This window comes from Aspergillus stella-maris (genome assembly GCF_047715825.1).
Source record: "Aspergillus stella-maris strain CBS 113639 unplaced genomic scaffold BDV14scaffold_4, whole genome shotgun sequence".
Lineage (NCBI taxonomy): Eukaryota > Fungi > Ascomycota > Eurotiomycetes > Eurotiales > Aspergillaceae > Aspergillus > Aspergillus stella-maris.
In genome coordinates, this window is record NW_027396798.1 from 777,723 (window position 1) to 794,484 (window position 16,762).

The following is a 16,762-nucleotide window of genomic DNA, read 5'->3' on the forward strand; positions in this document are numbered from 1 at the left end:
TGGAAGTTTGGTACAGCCAGAACCGGGCAAACCTCCTTAGTTAGCGTGCTCTGTAGAGAAGCTTGGGACAGGTCCAGAGTTCGGTCGTTGGTGATCGGTTAGCCAATCAGTCAGCCAATTTTGGGCGGTTCGACGATGTGGATAACTGAAGGTCGCACGGCAATCTCTCGCAGTAGGCTGTGTTTGTCCGACGTGCAATCCCTGGCAAATGCGATATTATCACCTGGGGTTGTGAGTCATTAGTTCAAGAGCGAAGTAATAATGACGTCCTTGATGATCGTAGATTGTAGATAGACGGAGAATTGATGCGCAGAATGCAGGTAAGGGAGGAAAGTGACAGGCGGAGGAAGGCCGACCCCACGTGTGAGCACGAGACGAACTTTGACCAACGCCCGGATGATGCCGCTGGGAAACGGAGGGAAAGGGGGTCCCGACTCCTGACCTCCGAGAATTGTTGCAAAACCTCATCAAGTTCATCAACACTACTCCGAATGCTTGAGTCTTGTGGCTGCAAGGCTGCAAGAAGGATGCTTGTACCTAATCTTGATGGCTGCGCGAACGTTGAGCTTTGTATGGAGAGATCGCCGAACCCAAATTGCAGGCTCCAGTCCAAGCACAAAAGGCGCGGTCTCCTGATCCGGCTAAGATGGCCGCATCCCAGCAAATCCAGCAAATCCCAGCCAAGCCAGGCTAAACGGGCGAGTGGGGGAGTCTAGATTTAGTCTCCTTGTCAGTTGCCCCTGAATCACCTTTGCTTGAGCTCAATCCGCGTTGCAAACAAAGAGAAAGACTTGCATTCAGAGTAGTTCTGCATGAGAGTGGCAGTAGTTGAAACGTAGCCCTGAGGACCTTCTCGTCCGCTTCAAAACCAGCCCTCATCCACGCCTTCTCCGTTGGCCACGAGGTTGGGCAGCTCGTGCTTTGCTGTACAAGAGTCAACCCAGAGAGGCATCAGTCTAAAAAGCATCGACGACTTCTCCCTCCTCACTGGTCGATCTTCATTCTTGCCCGTCATCCTTTCGTTTCATTTCTCTTCCAATTCCATCTCTTCTTTCCCCTCCTTTCCCTCCATCCATTCCTTCTTTTCCTTCCTGTTGTACCGTTCTCCCTCACGTCTATGCGCCGCATCAGCCGGACGCTGTGAGCAGGCAATTTCCTTTCTCTGTCCCTGCAATTTTCGCCCAGGAAAAAGGAGAATAGGTCGCAAGCACGTCGCAAGGATCCCCCGTCCAACATTCTTTCTTGCGCTCGTCCCCGTCTTCTCTGAAAGCACAGGTTCAATTCGGCAACCGCTTGCTGGACTCGTGAAGTGTCGATTAGATAGCCTCTGCTCCCTTGGGATTGACTCTCAAGGTATCTTCTCTTCTCGGATCCTCGATTGCGCCAACACAGTCGCTTCAACCGCACGAAATCTCGTTCAAATTGCGACAGTAAGTCTTCGCTCAAAAGCAGGGCAACGATACAGCCGGTAAGCCCTGGCGCAATCAGTGATCTGTTGCAGCTAAATATACCTCTCATTTGCGACGAATGTATATCTGAGACATCACTCATTCACAGAGACCCCACTTGGAACTAGAAACCCTTCGTGTTACAGACTTCAGTGTTTACTTACCTAAACTATGGCGACTGCAACACGACCCCGGACCCCGGGTCGGGGCCAACCTCCTATTGACGCTCCTCCCATTCCCACGGAAAATGGTCACTCCCAGGCCAAGGATCGCAGAACCTCCTCATCCTTGGGATTCCTCCGCCGCTCAAAATCAACTGAACCTATCGGCGGCAAGAATCGCGGCAAGAAGATGTCCAAAGCTCAGATGGAAGAGGAGCTAAGACGCCAGCGGGAGGCCCAGCCGAAACAACCCCCGCGCCTTCCCGACCTGGCGCCGCCCCCGGTCATTGAAACCTTTGGCGGCGAGGAAAAACGCGACCATGTCCCTGAAGTCGCCAGCCCTCTCTCACCTTCCAGCCAACCTCGTGCCTCCCATAGCGCAATGAGTACTCCTGTTTCTCCCGACAATGACCCTTACGCCCGTACCGAGAGCATGACCCATCGGGGCCGGTATAGCTACGCAAGCAGCTATGTCAGCACTGTCAACAACCCGCGGAGGCTGCGCCGACGCAAGGACCCTACGCCCTACAAGTGAGTGAAACAGTTGAAGTTGCCAACAAGTGTGCTGATATCATATAGCGTCCTTGTTATCGGTGCGCGAAACTCAGGAAAGACCTCATTCCTCCAATTTCTCCGCAAGTCTCTGGCCTTGCCCCCGCATAAGCACCCCTCTCGCTTCCCGGACGAAGTAGAATACGACAGCCACAACCCCGCCAGTGAAGGATACACTTCCCACTATCTGGAGACTGAGATCGATGGAGAACGTGTGGGTCTGACCCTCTGGGACTCTGTGGGCCTCGAGAAGAACGTTGTTGATATCCAGCTGCGTGGTGTTACTGGTTTCCTGGAGAGCAAATTCGAAGAGACGCTGAGCGAGGAGATGAAAGTCGTCCGTTCGCCCGGTGCTCGCGATACACACATCCACTGTACCTTTTTGATTCTCGACCCATCCCGATTGGATGAGAACATCGCAGTCGCGGAGCGGGCTGCTCAGGGTACTCCAAGGGCATCTGATTCGAGCATTCTAGGGGTTTTGGATGAGAATTTCGACCTCCAAGTTCTGCGAACAGTTATCGGCAAGACCACTGTTGTCCCTGTGATTAGCAAAGCAGACACAATCACCACCGCGCACATGGCCTACCTCAGGAAAGCAGTATGGGCCAGCTTGAAGAAGGCCAACATTGACCCCCTGGAGATCCTTACTCTTGAAGACCAGGAGGATTACACCTCATCGGAAGGAGAAGAAGAAGACGAGGAAGCTGACGGCGAAACCCCCAAGGCTGAAGAAGCACCGGCTGATGCTGTAAAGGGTGACAACGAACAGACCGAGCCAAAGGCCCCTGGATCCCCCTCACAGCGTAGCGACGGTGCCTCCAAGGACGTCGTTCCCCTGCTCCCCTTCTCGGTCTTATCTCCCGACAAATACTCTCTTGAAAGCGAAGGACCCATTGGACGCAAGTTTCCCTGGGGTTTCGCTGACCCCTACGACCCCGAGCACTGCGACTTCCTCAAGCTCAAGGACTCTGTGTTCAGCGACTGGCGCTCTGAGCTGCGCGAGGCTAGCCGTGTGATATGGTATGAGCGCTGGAGGACCAGCCGTCTCAACCGTCACGATACCATAGCTGCTGCTGCTGCTGCTGCACCCAAGAGTTACAGCGGCAGGACAGGCCCTGACTTTACACGCCGTAATCGGTAATCGTTGATCTCACAACCTTGGTGCTCGTCACTCCGCCCACTCGGCACCCTCTTCCCTTGATTACTTCTTCCTTTTTACTTTTCTCTCGGACTTCTGATCCTCCCAGCCAAAACTGATGCCACTTGCCCGGATTCTGCGCCGAGACATCTTACTACTTGTTTGATAAGGGCCCTGGATGCCAAGCAACCGTCCTGCAGCGGTCGCTGATGCGTGCTCGACTTGTCAAAATGAGACGCCTGCAGAATCAAAACGTTGCATGCAATGGCGGCGGGGGGCAGAGTCTGGTACCTTCCAAGATTGTCTTAGCCTACGAAGCCTTTGGATGCGTTTTACTGCCTGGCCACTGAATTTCTTTCTGATTCGGACTCGTTTGAGCCCCCACTGTACAATCTACCCCTACGCTGTTTATGTTTATTATACCACTTTCTGTTTATTTCGGATGTCGCTGCAATGTCTCAGTGTCTTTGAACCGACTTACGTCTTATTTTGTGTAACCCAGTGGCAATCAAAATGCTTCATACAGGCTTACCCTTGGTCGCTTCCCATTCCTTGCTTCGCTTCGATTTACTACTTCAATCCACATCAGCTGCCTTGTCCAAGACATACCGCGTCTACTTCTTGCATTCTAGGGCAAAGCGCTTGACACGTAGCAACCATTGTAAATTGGCTTTGTGGAAGCGCCCACTTCAGCATTCAGAATCCTGAAACTGCAATCACCCGCCCATTGTGAGAAGCGGCCAATGGAGTTGATCGGCAGATGCAAGCCTGGCTTGGGGCAGAGGTGAGTGGTTCGTTGGAATTTGCATGCAGGCGCCGGCTGAAGAGATACGAGAGGCTAGCACTGGTCGGACCATTCAGCTGGACTTGAGGTTCGCTGTTTTGCTGTGACGCAGTGGGTGCTAACCTCAGGCTGGACCATTCATCGCAGTTCAGGCGACCTAGGGCGTGGGGCTAGATGCTCACCTGCAGTAGATTCCCTGTGATGATAGCTCCGGATGCGGCTCCAAATGGTTGAAGTCTTGAAGAGGGTGGCGAGATTATGGGAGAAATGTTGCGGTTTCAACTGCCTGGGGGAAGGGTTGGTTGACTAATTGATGTTGCTGCTGCTGTTGGAGAGAAGGCGAAATCGCGAGTCTGCCTCAGCTGAAGGACGATCAGATCAGCCAGATCAAACAAGATCAGTCAATCAGTCAAGGGACCGGAGATCGCGCGCTTCCCTTTCCCAAGTTCCCCTCCTCCGGGTTAGTAGTGGTTTAGACGCCATCCTTCTTCTTTTCTTCTTTTGCAATCCTTCTTCATCTTCCCTTTTCGCCCCTCCGTTTCGCTTGCTGCAGTGTTTGTGCGCATTGCAATCAAGTACCCCGCTACAACACTGTAGGACAGCGTACGCAGCTCTGTCTACAGTCTGCTTCTGTTTTGTGGGGTAGTCTCTGCGCACTTTTACCTGGACTCACTGCTCTTATCGCGACTCTCTCTCTGGTTCGGATACAACGCTACCATGTCTCTCCAGGTCAATGACCCACGGTCGCGCGGCCGGTCCAAGTCTCCCAGCGGTCGAACCCGCGATCGTTCCACGTCTCGCGACCCTCGTATGGAGCCCACTAGGAGCAGCAAAACCTACCTCTCCGCTGAACCCAGCGACGACAAAGCGCGCACCAGGTCCAGAAGTCGCGGCGCCAGTCCGCTGCGCGGCTACCGCAAGACATCCCGCTACGACAACTCTGACTCTGAGCATGAGTCGACTACTCGTCGAGCGAAAGATTCGTATACTCGTGCCCGACCCGACCGCGATCACTACTACCATTCTGATTCCGGGGACGATGGCGGCGTGACGAGGCGGGGTAGCCAGCGGTACTCTCAGCCGCCGCAGCGGAAGTCTGGGCAGTTCGACACATACTCGGATGATGACATATACTCTGATTCAGACGATGATCTGGCTTACGGAGATGACCATCGAGGTCGGGAGCGTGGATATTATGGGTACAAAAGCAGCAATACCAGTGTCTCGGGGCCTCCTGGGCAGAAGCCGGTCATGACTGGAGCGCTGCACCCTGGCACCACACCCAGAGCCAGTGCGGAGGCAGTGAGCGGCTACTCAAAGTATGCACCACCATACACTTCTGGACCTCCTCCCACCTCGTCATCAGCTTGGGCACCTGTCCCAGACTGTGAGAAGCCAGGCTTTGTACCTCCAAGTTCGCAGGCGGGAGACTCTATGCCCGGTGCGTTCCCCTCTGCGACCACAGCGCCGCCGCCGCCGACTACGCAGTATGTGAGCCCATCCGACGCCATGAAGAACCCGTATGCTGCTCAGTACGCCGCACCTGTGTCATCTGCTCAGTATGCTCCGCCGGTCACCACTGCGAGCCACCAGCACACCCCCTCAGGAGATCCAAAGCTCTACGCACACCCACCGGCTTACCAGTATGCGCAGGTTGACCCTAACGTGCGGTACTCCTCGAAGCCCGCTACCTCAACCACATATGCGGCGCCTTCCAAGCCAAAAGAGAGCCAATACGGTGGAGTAAGATATACTACAGCGCCTCAGTACTCAGCTACTGCCACAAGTGGTCCCGAGAGACAGTATATCGAGATTACCCCGGGAAGTCGACCTTCTGGTCGCTCTCACAGTAACAGTCTAAGCGTCTCAACTGCACCCCACGATCCCAACGCTCCACCCCCAGCTAGCCCCCTGCTAGAAGCATACAAGGGAACATATCAAAGCATTTCACCTATGCCATCACCAATCCTCATCGCTCCGCGAGACGACGACATCTCCGACCTCGAACCCCTAGACCACAGCTCGGACAGCGAGCGCCGCCGACGCCGCAAATCCAAGAAATCATCATCCAAGGACGAAGGTCTCAAGGAACCCAAAGGCGACCGCCACAGGCGCAGCAGTAGCCGCATCAGGCACGACCGCACCGACTCAAAGAGCTCTTTCAGCGGCGCCCCAGACTCCCTCCTCATGATCTCCCCATCCAGCAGCCGCCGCAAAGTCTCCTTCTACGACGCCACAGACGACGCCCTCGCCCTGCGCGACGCCCTCTCTCACGCAATCAACATAGACACCAAGACCCTCATCCAGGTCCTCCCTCATCTAACGAACCATGAAATGCTCGATCTCCGCAAGGAATACAAGAAGCATGTAAAAATCCACGGGAAGGGCGTGAACCTCGCCAAACACATCCGCGTGAAACTGGGCAATAGCTCCCTAGGCAAAGTAGCATACGCTACCGCTCTGGGGCGCTGGGAATCCGAGGCCTTCTGGGCCAACTGCTACTACCAATCCGGTTCCTCGCGCCGCGAACTCCTCATCGAGTCGCTGTTCGGCCGAAGTAACGGCGAACTCCGTGAGATTAAAGAATGCTTCAAGGATAGTCGGTACAGCGACTCTCTTGAGAAATGCATGAAGGCCGAGCTGAAGGCTGATAAATTCCGCACGGCTGTCCTTCTCGCCCTTGAGGAGGGGCGACAATCTGAGCGGGACCCCGTCAACACGGAGCTCGTGCACCGCGATGTGCAGGCTTTGCATGCGGCGCTGGTCTCGAGGAATGGTGGCGAGACGGCGATGATCTATATTATTGTTCGGAGGAGCGATGCGCATCTCAGAGAGGTGTTGCGGGCTTATGAGAAGGGGTACGGACGGAATTTTGCTAGGGAGATGATTGCTAAAAGTCAGAATCTTGTTGTATGTATACCCTTCCCCTTCCCCTTCCCCTCCACCTTTCTTTGCCCTCTGATTTGAGTTGGGAACAATACTAACGAATATCTAGGGCGAAACCCTCGCACATATCCTCAACGGCGCTATAAACAGACCTATGCGTGACGCGCTTCTTCTGCACCAAGCTCTCAGGGAGTCACGCTCCGGACGTGAAAGGTCCGAGTTACTCATCTCCCGACTCGTCAGGTTACACTGGGAGCCGAGGCACCTTGAGAATGTCAAGAGTGAGTTCCGGAGAAGGTATGGGGAGAGGCTGGAGGAGGCTATTGCGGAGGAGATTTTGCCGACGACGGGAGGAACTGAGTGGGGGGAGTTTTGTATTCAGTTGGCGCAGAGTTCGAAGACGCATGCTGCTAGTGCGAAGAATTAAGGAGTCAGAATTTCAGCTGGCGGTTTGGATTGGATGTGCTTGCTTATGATCTTTCGGGCGGCTTAGTTGTGTTTGACTTTGGAATATGCCTTGGATATGTGCTTTATGACTCTCCGATTTCTGTTACTGACTCTGATATTATTTGACGAATTGAAAAGATGATTTCTAACGGCATGAATGACTCTGTATAGCAGGATAAGCTCCTCAATTATCCTGGTAGGAACCATGGACAAATCCAACGTTATTTCAGGCCCGTCTGCGACTAGCACGACGAGATTTCTAAGGGCCAGGTTGCAATCTGGACGTCGAAGCAAGGTATTGTCCTCCATCCATCCCTGTCGAGCTGTCAACGGGGATGCATCCAAGCCAGGGGGGCGACATTATGAAATAACCCGTGTATCACGCCGAGGACAGTCGTACTAGCTGACCCGAGACGGTTCAGAGCGCATTCATAATCCTCGAAAACGCCAAAGCATAATCTGAGTTAGACTTCGGAGGCTCTGATTCTTGCCGTGTAAGCAAGACCTGGTTTGTTCTGCCATGAGTATCACAATGCAATGCCTCGGAACCTTGGGCGTCAGTACAGGCTGAGTTGCGCGATAAGCCCGTACCTGCATGGAAAAAAGCAGGTAAGCAGAACCATCACCTGCGGTGACAGTCATAAGCCAGCGCAGGCGAAATCTGTAACCGCGGTCGTCGGCGTTCTTTTCGAATATGCTCGAGCAGAGGCTCAGAGTCTCTGGCTATACCCACGTTGTCAAATGACTTCCCCACCTGTGTGTGATCTGTGGGGAGAATCGCGCCCGAATATCGACAAGCCATGACAAGACTTTGCGGTGGGCGACGCTTGTTAGATAGCATGATGCTTGGCTGGACACGGGTCATGCACAGCTCTGCCACGGAACCCATCAGTATCCACGTCCTGTGATCCAGTTGTGAGGGGTAAATCTCGGGGTTCTCACTTACTTCGAATCCTGGAACAAGGTCACACAACCCATGATTGATCTACAGGCACGGACACTTACCCAGCCAACCTGCGATCCAATCATTTGGTTAGTTGGTTGGTTGAAAAGCCCGTTGGGGCGCGAAACCGCCCAAGGAGAATGAGGGCCGACAATTTTATGGAATGAATGTTGGCCGCACTGTTTCACATGATGCTAGCATGATGGTATAGTCATTTTGACTCGTACATAATGTGGCGTTGATGAGTATGGGGAAGAGGTGTGGAGGCGTGTTGGTTGAGTGAGAGAAGAGGAGAAGGAGAGATGAATGATCCTGGCCGTTCACCTTCCTGTTTGAGCGCTGTCAATCTCATGGCCCAACTCGGCTCTGCCGCACCTTCCTCTTTCTTCTTCTTAACTCCTCTACATCATCATGAGATCTCACCCTTCATTAGACCGTCTTGCTGGAGATGAGTCCTTACCCTCCGAGTGTCCCTGGGTATGTCCTCTAACCATGTCAGCCAAGGCAACCGGAACTGCTGACAGCATAACAGACATGCGCTCTATTCTTAGTCCAACCTCACTTCCACAGGCAAAGCTTGGCGCTATCATAGTGCCTGCCATAGGCTTGCGCTGTGTTGAGATATTCCACCGGTCAGTCCCAATCCCAACCACTCTGCAACGGGCAGTGGAGTAAAAAATAACAAATACTCATTAATGATTGACTATCGACATTAGAAGCAGACCTACCTCGGAGTCCGGACTAAACGCATCTATCCCCACAGTGATCCTTTTTTGTCCTCACCCTACCCGATCCATTGGCCACTGTTGTTGTTTATGGTATCGACCGCATGAGCTTGTGCAGATAGGATGATCAAATCAGGCGACGATGTTTGACAGCATTATACACATGTTCAGATACTCTCCTCGAGGACTCGAAAGTCTAGAAAAATTTCCACATGCTCAAATACTGGCTATCGGGCCCTAGACTGCTATAAAGATTCCTTCACCCGCGTGGAATGCAAGATCTGGCCGCCCTACAATGGTGCCTAGCATTCCACTGTCCATTCCTGGGGACCACATTATTGCTCCATTATTTGTCACTGTTGTTGTTCTCCTGATATCTTGCTCTTGTCAACTGCTCCCGATAAAGGATGGTGCTTTGCGGCTGAGAATCAGCTGTTCGAATAACAATGCATCTCCTTCCACTGGGCCTCCTGTGCGCGTCCCTGGCTCTTCTTACTGATGCCGCGTCGACATTCTCACCCGCTCGGCCTCCAGCCTTGCCCCTTGCGGTGAAGTCACCGTACCTGAGTACCTGGCTGTCCGCTGGAGGCGATGGCGGCAATGGGGGCTATCTAGCAGGAGAGTGGCCAACCTTTTGGGAGTAAGTGTCACAAATTTAGACTTGCTTTTAGTCACAGAAGCTGAGCTATCCTCTTTCCTCTTAGAGGCCAGATAAATGGATGGGCTGGATTGATTCGCGTCGATGGCCAAGTTTATACGTGGATGGGCATTCCGGGTTCGGTGACAGTAAACCAGACTGCGTACGAATACACATCGACAAAAAGCATCTTTACTATGCAAATTGGCGACCTTGTGGAGATGAAGGTGACTTTTCTCTCACCAATCACACCAAACGATCTCCGACGACAATCGCTTGTGTTCTCGTATCTCGATGTGAGTGTCACCTCACTCGATGGCGAGTCCCACAATGTCCAGGTGTACGCCGACATATCAGCTGGTGAGATATGCGCTTGCATCTTGGTATAATCAGTACCGCTTCTAACTGTATTCTAGAATGGGTGTCTGGCAACCGCTCTGCCATTGCACAATGGGACTATGGTGTCACAAATGGAGGTGTCGCCTATCACAAGGTCCATCGCCAAACGCCGCTTCTCTTCTCGGAGCAGAAGGATCAGGCTGAGTGGGGGGACTGGTACTGGGCAACCGACAGCAGCTCGGACATGACCTATCAGGCTGGACCTGATGTTGATGTTCGAGGCGCTTTTGCGAGCAATGGAAGGCTGACCAACAACAACGATGCCAACTACAGGGCCATCTCTGACAATTGGCCGGTATTCGGCTTTTCTCATGATCTTGGGTCTACCGAATCCGCGAGAGCTCTATTTTCAATCGGCCTGGCGCAGCCTCAAGCAATTCAGTACGCAGGCCAATCCAACACCCTCTCACCCGTGTCTTCCTTATGGACAAGCTACTTCAACACTGCTTTGGATGCCGTGAGTCTTTGTTTGCACCCAACTCTCTGATGAAACTGATTTTTGTAGCTCGACTTCTTCCACCATGACTATCAAGAATCCAATTCTATCTCGACCGACCTTGACGACCGAGTCACGCAAGATTCCATAGCCGCCGCTGGTCAGAACTACCTTACCATAACATCTCTCAGCATTCGTCAGGCTTTTGCGGCAACTCAGCTGTGTGGTCCTGCGGACAACCCTTATCTATTCATGAAAGAAATATCCTCCAATGGCAACATGAACACAGTGGACGTGTTTTTCCCTGCTCATCCTGTCTTCTTATACACCAATCCGGATCTCCTAAAGTTCGTCATGCGGCCTCACTTTGAGATTCAAGAGTCTGGCAACTACCCAAATACCTATGCAATGCACGATATCGGCGCTCACTATCCTAATGCGACAGGTCACCCTGATGGAAATGACGAGCCAATGCCGCTTGAGGAGTGTGGGAACATGGTGATTATGGCCCTCGCATACGCACAAAAGGCGAATGACACGTCGTACCTCTCGAGGCACTGGCCGCTGCTAAGGCAATGGACAAACTATCTGATTGACGACGCGCTTTATCCTGCAAATCAGATATCTACTGATGATTTCGCGGGGCCGTTGGCGTAAGCTCTGTCTGCTTATACATGTTTGTCTAGTCATCTAACAGCACTTTAGGAACCAGACCAACCTTGCCCTCAAGGGTATCATCGGAATTGAGGCCATGTCAGTGATCGCCAACCTGACTGATAATTCCGCCGATGCCTCGAATCTCACAAACTATGCTCATGATTATATCACAAGATGGCAGAGCTTGGGGACTTCACAGAACGGATCCCATACGACGCTGTCTTATGGAGAGGACGACTCCCATGGTGTGTATCCTCAAATTATCTGCTCGACTATTTACTGACATCTGGGCAAAGGCCTTCTCTACAACCTGTACGCCGACCGTGAGCTAGGTCTCAACCTAGTTCCGCAATCCGTGTACGACATGCAAAGCAACTTCTACCCAACAATCCAGAACCAATTCGGTGTGCCACTAGATACCCGGCATGTGTACACCAAGAGTATGTGTCTATCAACTCCTCCCTAGAGCAGAACTGACACTTCCTAGGCGACTGGGAGCTCTTCAGCGCGGCCGTTGCATCGACGACGACCCGGGACATGTTCATTCGACTCATTGCTGAGTGGATTAACCAGACGCCAACTAACCGTGCTCTTACGGATCTTTATGATACTGTTACTGGAGAGTAAGTTGTTATCTGTTATCAAACCAGGGACGCCAGACTGACTTGACCAGCTACCCCCAAATACATTTCATCGCTCGGCCTGTCATGGGAGGAGCTTTTGCCTTGTTGATCCTTTGACGGAGTCGCGTAAGGTAATATATGGTTCGACGATGGTCGTCAATACCCAAATTCTCTACATTATCGATATGACTTAAGCGGTCCAGTGAATAGTGTCGACGTATATACTTTGGTAGCGTGATATTAGCTCGTTACAATTGCGAACATATCGAACATGTGTCTTATACCAGCCATATGTAGGATACTCGCCTTCATGCCATGCACTGCATATAGTACTGAGCTCGACTATGCTATGTTACTACCATATCTTGGTGCAGCGTCGGTTTCACATTCAATCCCTATGGCCTAGGTTTCTTCAGGGTTGTCCCATGAATCGAAAGCGCGGATCAAATCTGTGCCACTTAGCTACTCGCGCCGTACGATATAGGGGGAATTACTTACCGTAGTACAGCATCATCGCCTCGAGATGGGCATCAATGCCGATTCTCTCGTCAACAGTGTGGATATTGAGAGCACGACCTTCGCGCGCCGGACTCCAACGGTAGATATTTGGTGACAGGTTCCAGTAGAGCCTGGTATCAGTGTTGCCAGTCGTGATGTCCCCGCCAACAACGACTGTCTTGCCTTCAAGGCTAGGCACGGACTCAAAGACGGAGCGGGTGACACCAGCGAATCGAGCCCAGACAGGGCTTGTGTCGATGTTGGTGGGACTGACGGGTGCAGGTTCGAGAGGATGTCCCATTACGGATAGAGCAAGTCGACCGCTGCTCCCCCCCGTAGCAGCAGCCCCATTGTCATCGGTGTCCGAGAAACCCGACAAAGTGAGATTGAATTTCTCGACGATGGGTCCAAGAATCTTCTCAGCTCGGTCTTGCACCATCTTCGGGGTTTGATGTAACGCAACGCGATAATTCACGACGGCCGTAATCTTCTCGGGAAGAGCATTGCTCTTGACACCTCCATTGAATATGTCTGCAGCCTGAGACGACTGGAAATTGAATCGAACATGCTCCCCTCGAGATTCGGCAATCGCATTGGCTGCTGCTCTCTGATCGTCCCAGTCAAGCACGGTGGAGAGCCAATCTTCCACATAGTCCGGGGAGTGGCGCACCTGGCACTCATACACTTTCCGAGAAGGATGCTCGGAACCTAATGTTGGTTCAAAAATATCCAGCTCAGTGTTCTCGAGCTTGTAAATAATCTCCGACATGATACCGACTCCGGTATGCTTTGGTGGGACAGAACTGTGGCCGCCGGGGACGGAGAGAGTGAGGACGACAGTGACGGCACCCTTCTCGCCGACGTCCGGGAGCGCGTAAATCACGTTCTCGTCTTCGCCCGAAGAGGATCGAAGGGTTGTAAGGCCTTCGCCACCCTCATCAAAGACGAATTCGACCCCGTTCTTGCCATACCTCTCATCCAAGACCGGTGCGATTCGAGCAGCGCCAATGTTCCCTTGGGCCTCCTCATCGAATCCAAATGCCAGTACCACAGGTCGCGATGGCACCCAGTCCTGGCTCAAGAGGTCTTCAACAACAGACAGCAGACCGATAAGGCCATTCTTGCAGTCGCTACTGCCTCTGCCCCACAGAAATTCGCCATCAAAGTATCCAGAGAAGGGAGGATGCGTCCAGTCTGAAGCGTCGACAATCGGAACCACGTCCTGGTGAGCAGTGAACAGTAGAGGCTTTCTCTTCGAAGCAGTTTCAGGTGAGGGGTCAAGTGTTATTATCAGGTTGAAGCGGTTGACATGTTCGATTTTGGCTTTGGAGTGACTTTCCTGGTTAGCATTATTGGCGGATGGAAGAGCGCGAAAGAAGGAAATAATGAGGGACGTCATGAGGGGCGGCGCGAATTGGAAGGAGCGATAAGCATATTGCACGACATACATAAGAGGAAAGAGCTCGGCAAGAAGCTGATGGAAGTCAACGAAAGGCGCGAATCTTTCGTCGTCAGAGTCCGTCATGGAATCCCAGATTTGAGTTGGGACTTGAACGGCCTTGGAAAGGCGGGTGACCTGACGCTGAAGCATTGATTCATCTTGAAGATAACGAAGGGATGGGAAGAGGTCGATGTCGTTTAGGACGATTTTTGGAGGGAGCGGGCAGGTCTCTTTCTCAGCAGTTGGAATGCCGAGGACTTGCTGCGGGGAAGATGGGACCGTCAATGCTTCAACGTGAGCAAGGAGGCCAAAGCCGATCGCAAGCGGAAGGGCTGTGGACCGCATGTTCCCAGCCTGATGATAATGGTGACAGCGGTCTTGAGTTGCGAGAAGAAGAGGAGAGAGAGGAAAGGCGATGGAAGGGGGAGAGACCGTGTGGGGTCAGAGTTGGGGTAGCTGTTGCCATTGCGACTAGGCGAGTGCAACGCTGTAGATAAAGGCAATGCAAATCACGCCGATTATCCTATGGCTGAAAAGTCTAGATATCGAAGTCTAGATTGCGAGGAGAGACTGCCGGTCTTCATAAAGCTCTGAGTTCACCAAGCACATGACTCATGAGCTTGCTAGCTTGCCCAGGATTGAGCTGTCATGCGGAGGAGCGATTGGGGGAGTTGGACCGCGGCTTGTCGGTTCGGCTCCTCCCAATAAGTATCCGGCCTTGCTACAATCCCCAAATCGCCCACTGCTCTTCAATGTAAGAACTTTCATCTTGCAGTAACCAGGACAATTTGTTCTCAAAATGCCGTTCAAGACATGGTTGACGGAAACGCTCGGGATCAAGGTCCCCATCGTTCAAGGAGGTAGGAGCCCTATCGCGAACTGGCATGAAGACAATCTAACTTCGCAGGAATGATGTGGGTTGGCCGCGCTGGTAAGCCTGCTGGGGGAAAAATAAATACTATCCGCTGATTTGGAGAAGAAATGACATCCGCTGTTGCGAATGCTGGTGGGCTTGGGTTCTTGGTACCTTATCTCAGATGTCTTCGGAGAATGATAACCCATTGACACCGCGGATAGACAGCCCTCACTCAACCGTCACCAGAGGCCCTCCGGGATGAGATTCGTCGTTGTCGAAGCATGACTGATAAACCGGTATCTAGCCCGCGGTTAGGACGAGAAGTTTGAAGACTGATCTTGCATGGGCTTTAGTTCGGCGTGAACATCACAATGCTTCCGGCTATGAATGCTCCCGATTATCTGGCTTATGCTAAGGCGGCCGTCGAAGAAGGCATCAAGATAGTTGAGACTGCTGGAAACCCAGAGCCTATCCTCAAGTACTTGAAGAGCAACGGGGTCATTGTCATCCACAAGTGTGTGTCCCTCGGTCATGCGCTAAAAGCGCAGGCTAAGGGTGTTGACTGCATCTCTATTGACGGGTGGGTTTGCTTATTCTCGGGATCAAGGTACTATACTGACAATACCGCAGCATTGAATGGTATGATATTTCGCTGGTCAAGACATCAGAAGAACCGCTAACCTAGGATCCGTGTAGCGCTGGTCATGGAGGCGAATGTACGTACTCCAGGGACTGGTGGAACCCAAGAAACTGACAACGGTAGATGATACGACATCTATGATCCTTCTAGGAAGATGTGCTCAAGAGTTGAAGATCCCGTTCCTGGCATCTGGCGGATTCTGCGACGGAAAGGGGCTGGCCATGGCTCTTGTCATTGGAGCTCAGGGGTATAGTCAAGCGTGCTGATACTCACAGAAATGGGCTAACGGATATAGTATCAACATGGGGACTCGCTGGATGTGCACCGTTGAGTCTCCTATCCACCAGAATGTAAAGGCGGCAATCGTCAAGATGGATGAGAACGGCACAATCCTTGTTTTGCGAAAGTTCCGCAATACCACGCGCTTGGCTAGGGCAAGTTGAGGAACTCTTGCTTTTTAATTCTGAAACCGTGCTAATTTTGTGGTAGAATGAGGTCACTTTGGAGGTCCACAAAATAGAAAACAGCAAGCTGGAGCCACAATTTCAAGAAGTGGCACATCTTATGTCTGGTGCCCGAGGCCGAGGCGTGTACGAGACGGGAGACATCAATGCAGGGGTCTGGTCTGTTGGACTCGCTGCCGGATTAATCAAATCCATCCCGACATGCGAGGACCTTGCTCGAACCATCGAGCGTGAAGCGGTTGAGTCTCTGTCAAAGGCTAGCAGTCTGTATACCAGCCGGCCCAATCTTTAAGCGGTCTCGTTCTGTTCCGGGTTGATTTAGTAGATGTACCATGATAGATCTATCCCTTGTGACCGTTAGTTTTCTTGATAATTATGCTTTGAATAGCTGAAGTGAAATGCTAGGAGTCTGTTGTTCCGCTGAAGACCATGATCATTTAACAGGCCGATTGCATTCGAGCCCAGCAACCTGCTCTAATAATCAAGCTCCCGGACTTTCAATACTCCAGGTATTGTCTTTAGGCCTCCGAGCAAAAGTCCGACCAGGACTCCTGACTCAGGAGTTGCACCGGGTCGGCCCAACTTTTCGTGAGTTTGATCTGCCCCCAAGATCTGCACTCGTGGCGGCCGATCATATTCCTGAGACGGCTCATAATAAACCGCATTAATTCCCCGGATAACGCGTTTTGTGCCTGAGCCAAGACGACGTCATCGATGAGGGAGATCATTGTAGTAATGCAATGATGAGATTGTGCAACAGTGGTGACACCAGAGCTCAGCCGAATGCTGCTGAGCCTTGAAGTGAGCCGGGAGGCTGCTTCTCCTGACACCCCCTTGTACTCAGCGTAGCCTGTCGAGCTTGAGCCTGTAATAACGGGTGCACGCGTCTGCCATGAGCGAATTGTTGACCGCTGGTCATTATTGTGGATCGAATTGTATTTGCGTGCTTCCCGTTATTTTACTTCGGACGATCGGAGCGGACGGTTGGTGTCTGGCACAGTATGCTCGAAGAGACAGGGGATAA

General features: G+C 52.3%; 5 protein-coding genes across 5 annotated transcripts; 4 read left to right on the forward strand and 1 right to left on the reverse strand.

Annotated features, from left to right (window-relative positions):
- Positions 1-1,168: 1,168 nt before the first annotated feature.
- On the forward strand, positions 1,169-3,393 carry aspE (septin). Its single transcript, XM_073777763.1, has 2 exons — positions 1,169-2,140; positions 2,189-3,393. The coding sequence occupies exons 1-2, from the start codon at positions 1,620-1,622 to the stop codon at positions 3,303-3,305; spliced, it is 1,638 nt and encodes a 545-aa protein (XP_073632735.1). The 5' UTR covers positions 1,169-1,619; the 3' UTR covers positions 3,306-3,393.
- A 988-nt stretch (positions 3,394-4,381) lies between these two features.
- anxc4 (annexin ANXC4) lies at positions 4,382-7,430 on the forward strand. The gene is made up of 2 exons (XM_073777762.1): positions 4,382-6,996; positions 7,082-7,430. The coding sequence occupies exons 1-2, from the start codon at positions 4,804-4,806 to the stop codon at positions 7,397-7,399; spliced, it is 2,511 nt and encodes an 836-aa protein (XP_073632736.1). The 5' UTR covers positions 4,382-4,803; the 3' UTR covers positions 7,400-7,430.
- Positions 7,431-9,533: 2,103 nt separating this feature from the next.
- gta1 (glutaminase GtaA) lies at positions 9,534-11,956 on the forward strand (the record flags this gene model as incomplete). Its single annotated transcript, XM_073775757.1, has 8 exons — positions 9,534-9,727; positions 9,792-10,084; positions 10,141-10,580; positions 10,629-11,212; positions 11,265-11,461; positions 11,513-11,656; positions 11,704-11,839; positions 11,890-11,956. The coding sequence occupies 8 exons, from the start codon at positions 9,534-9,536 to the stop codon at positions 11,954-11,956; spliced, it is 2,055 nt and encodes a 684-aa protein (XP_073632737.1).
- A 285-nt stretch (positions 11,957-12,241) lies between these two features.
- cps1 (Gly-Xaa carboxypeptidase) lies at positions 12,242-14,123 on the reverse strand (the record flags this gene model as incomplete). The annotated part of the gene is made up of 2 exons (XM_073772351.1): positions 12,242-12,288; positions 12,338-14,123. 2 exons carry the CDS (start codon positions 14,121-14,123, stop codon positions 12,242-12,244), a joined length of 1,833 nt encoding a protein of 610 aa, XP_073632738.1.
- A 454-nt stretch (positions 14,124-14,577) lies between these two features.
- Positions 14,578-16,030, forward strand: BDV14DRAFT_187223 (NAD(P)H-dependent flavin oxidoreductase; the record flags this gene model as incomplete). The annotated part of the gene is made up of 9 exons (XM_073770924.1): positions 14,578-14,638; positions 14,686-14,709; positions 14,758-14,801; positions 14,856-14,930; positions 14,988-15,214; positions 15,331-15,350; positions 15,398-15,521; positions 15,570-15,708; positions 15,764-16,030. 9 exons carry the CDS (start codon positions 14,578-14,580, stop codon positions 16,028-16,030), a joined length of 981 nt encoding a protein of 326 aa, XP_073632739.1.
- Between the last annotated feature and the right edge of the window lie 732 nt (positions 16,031-16,762).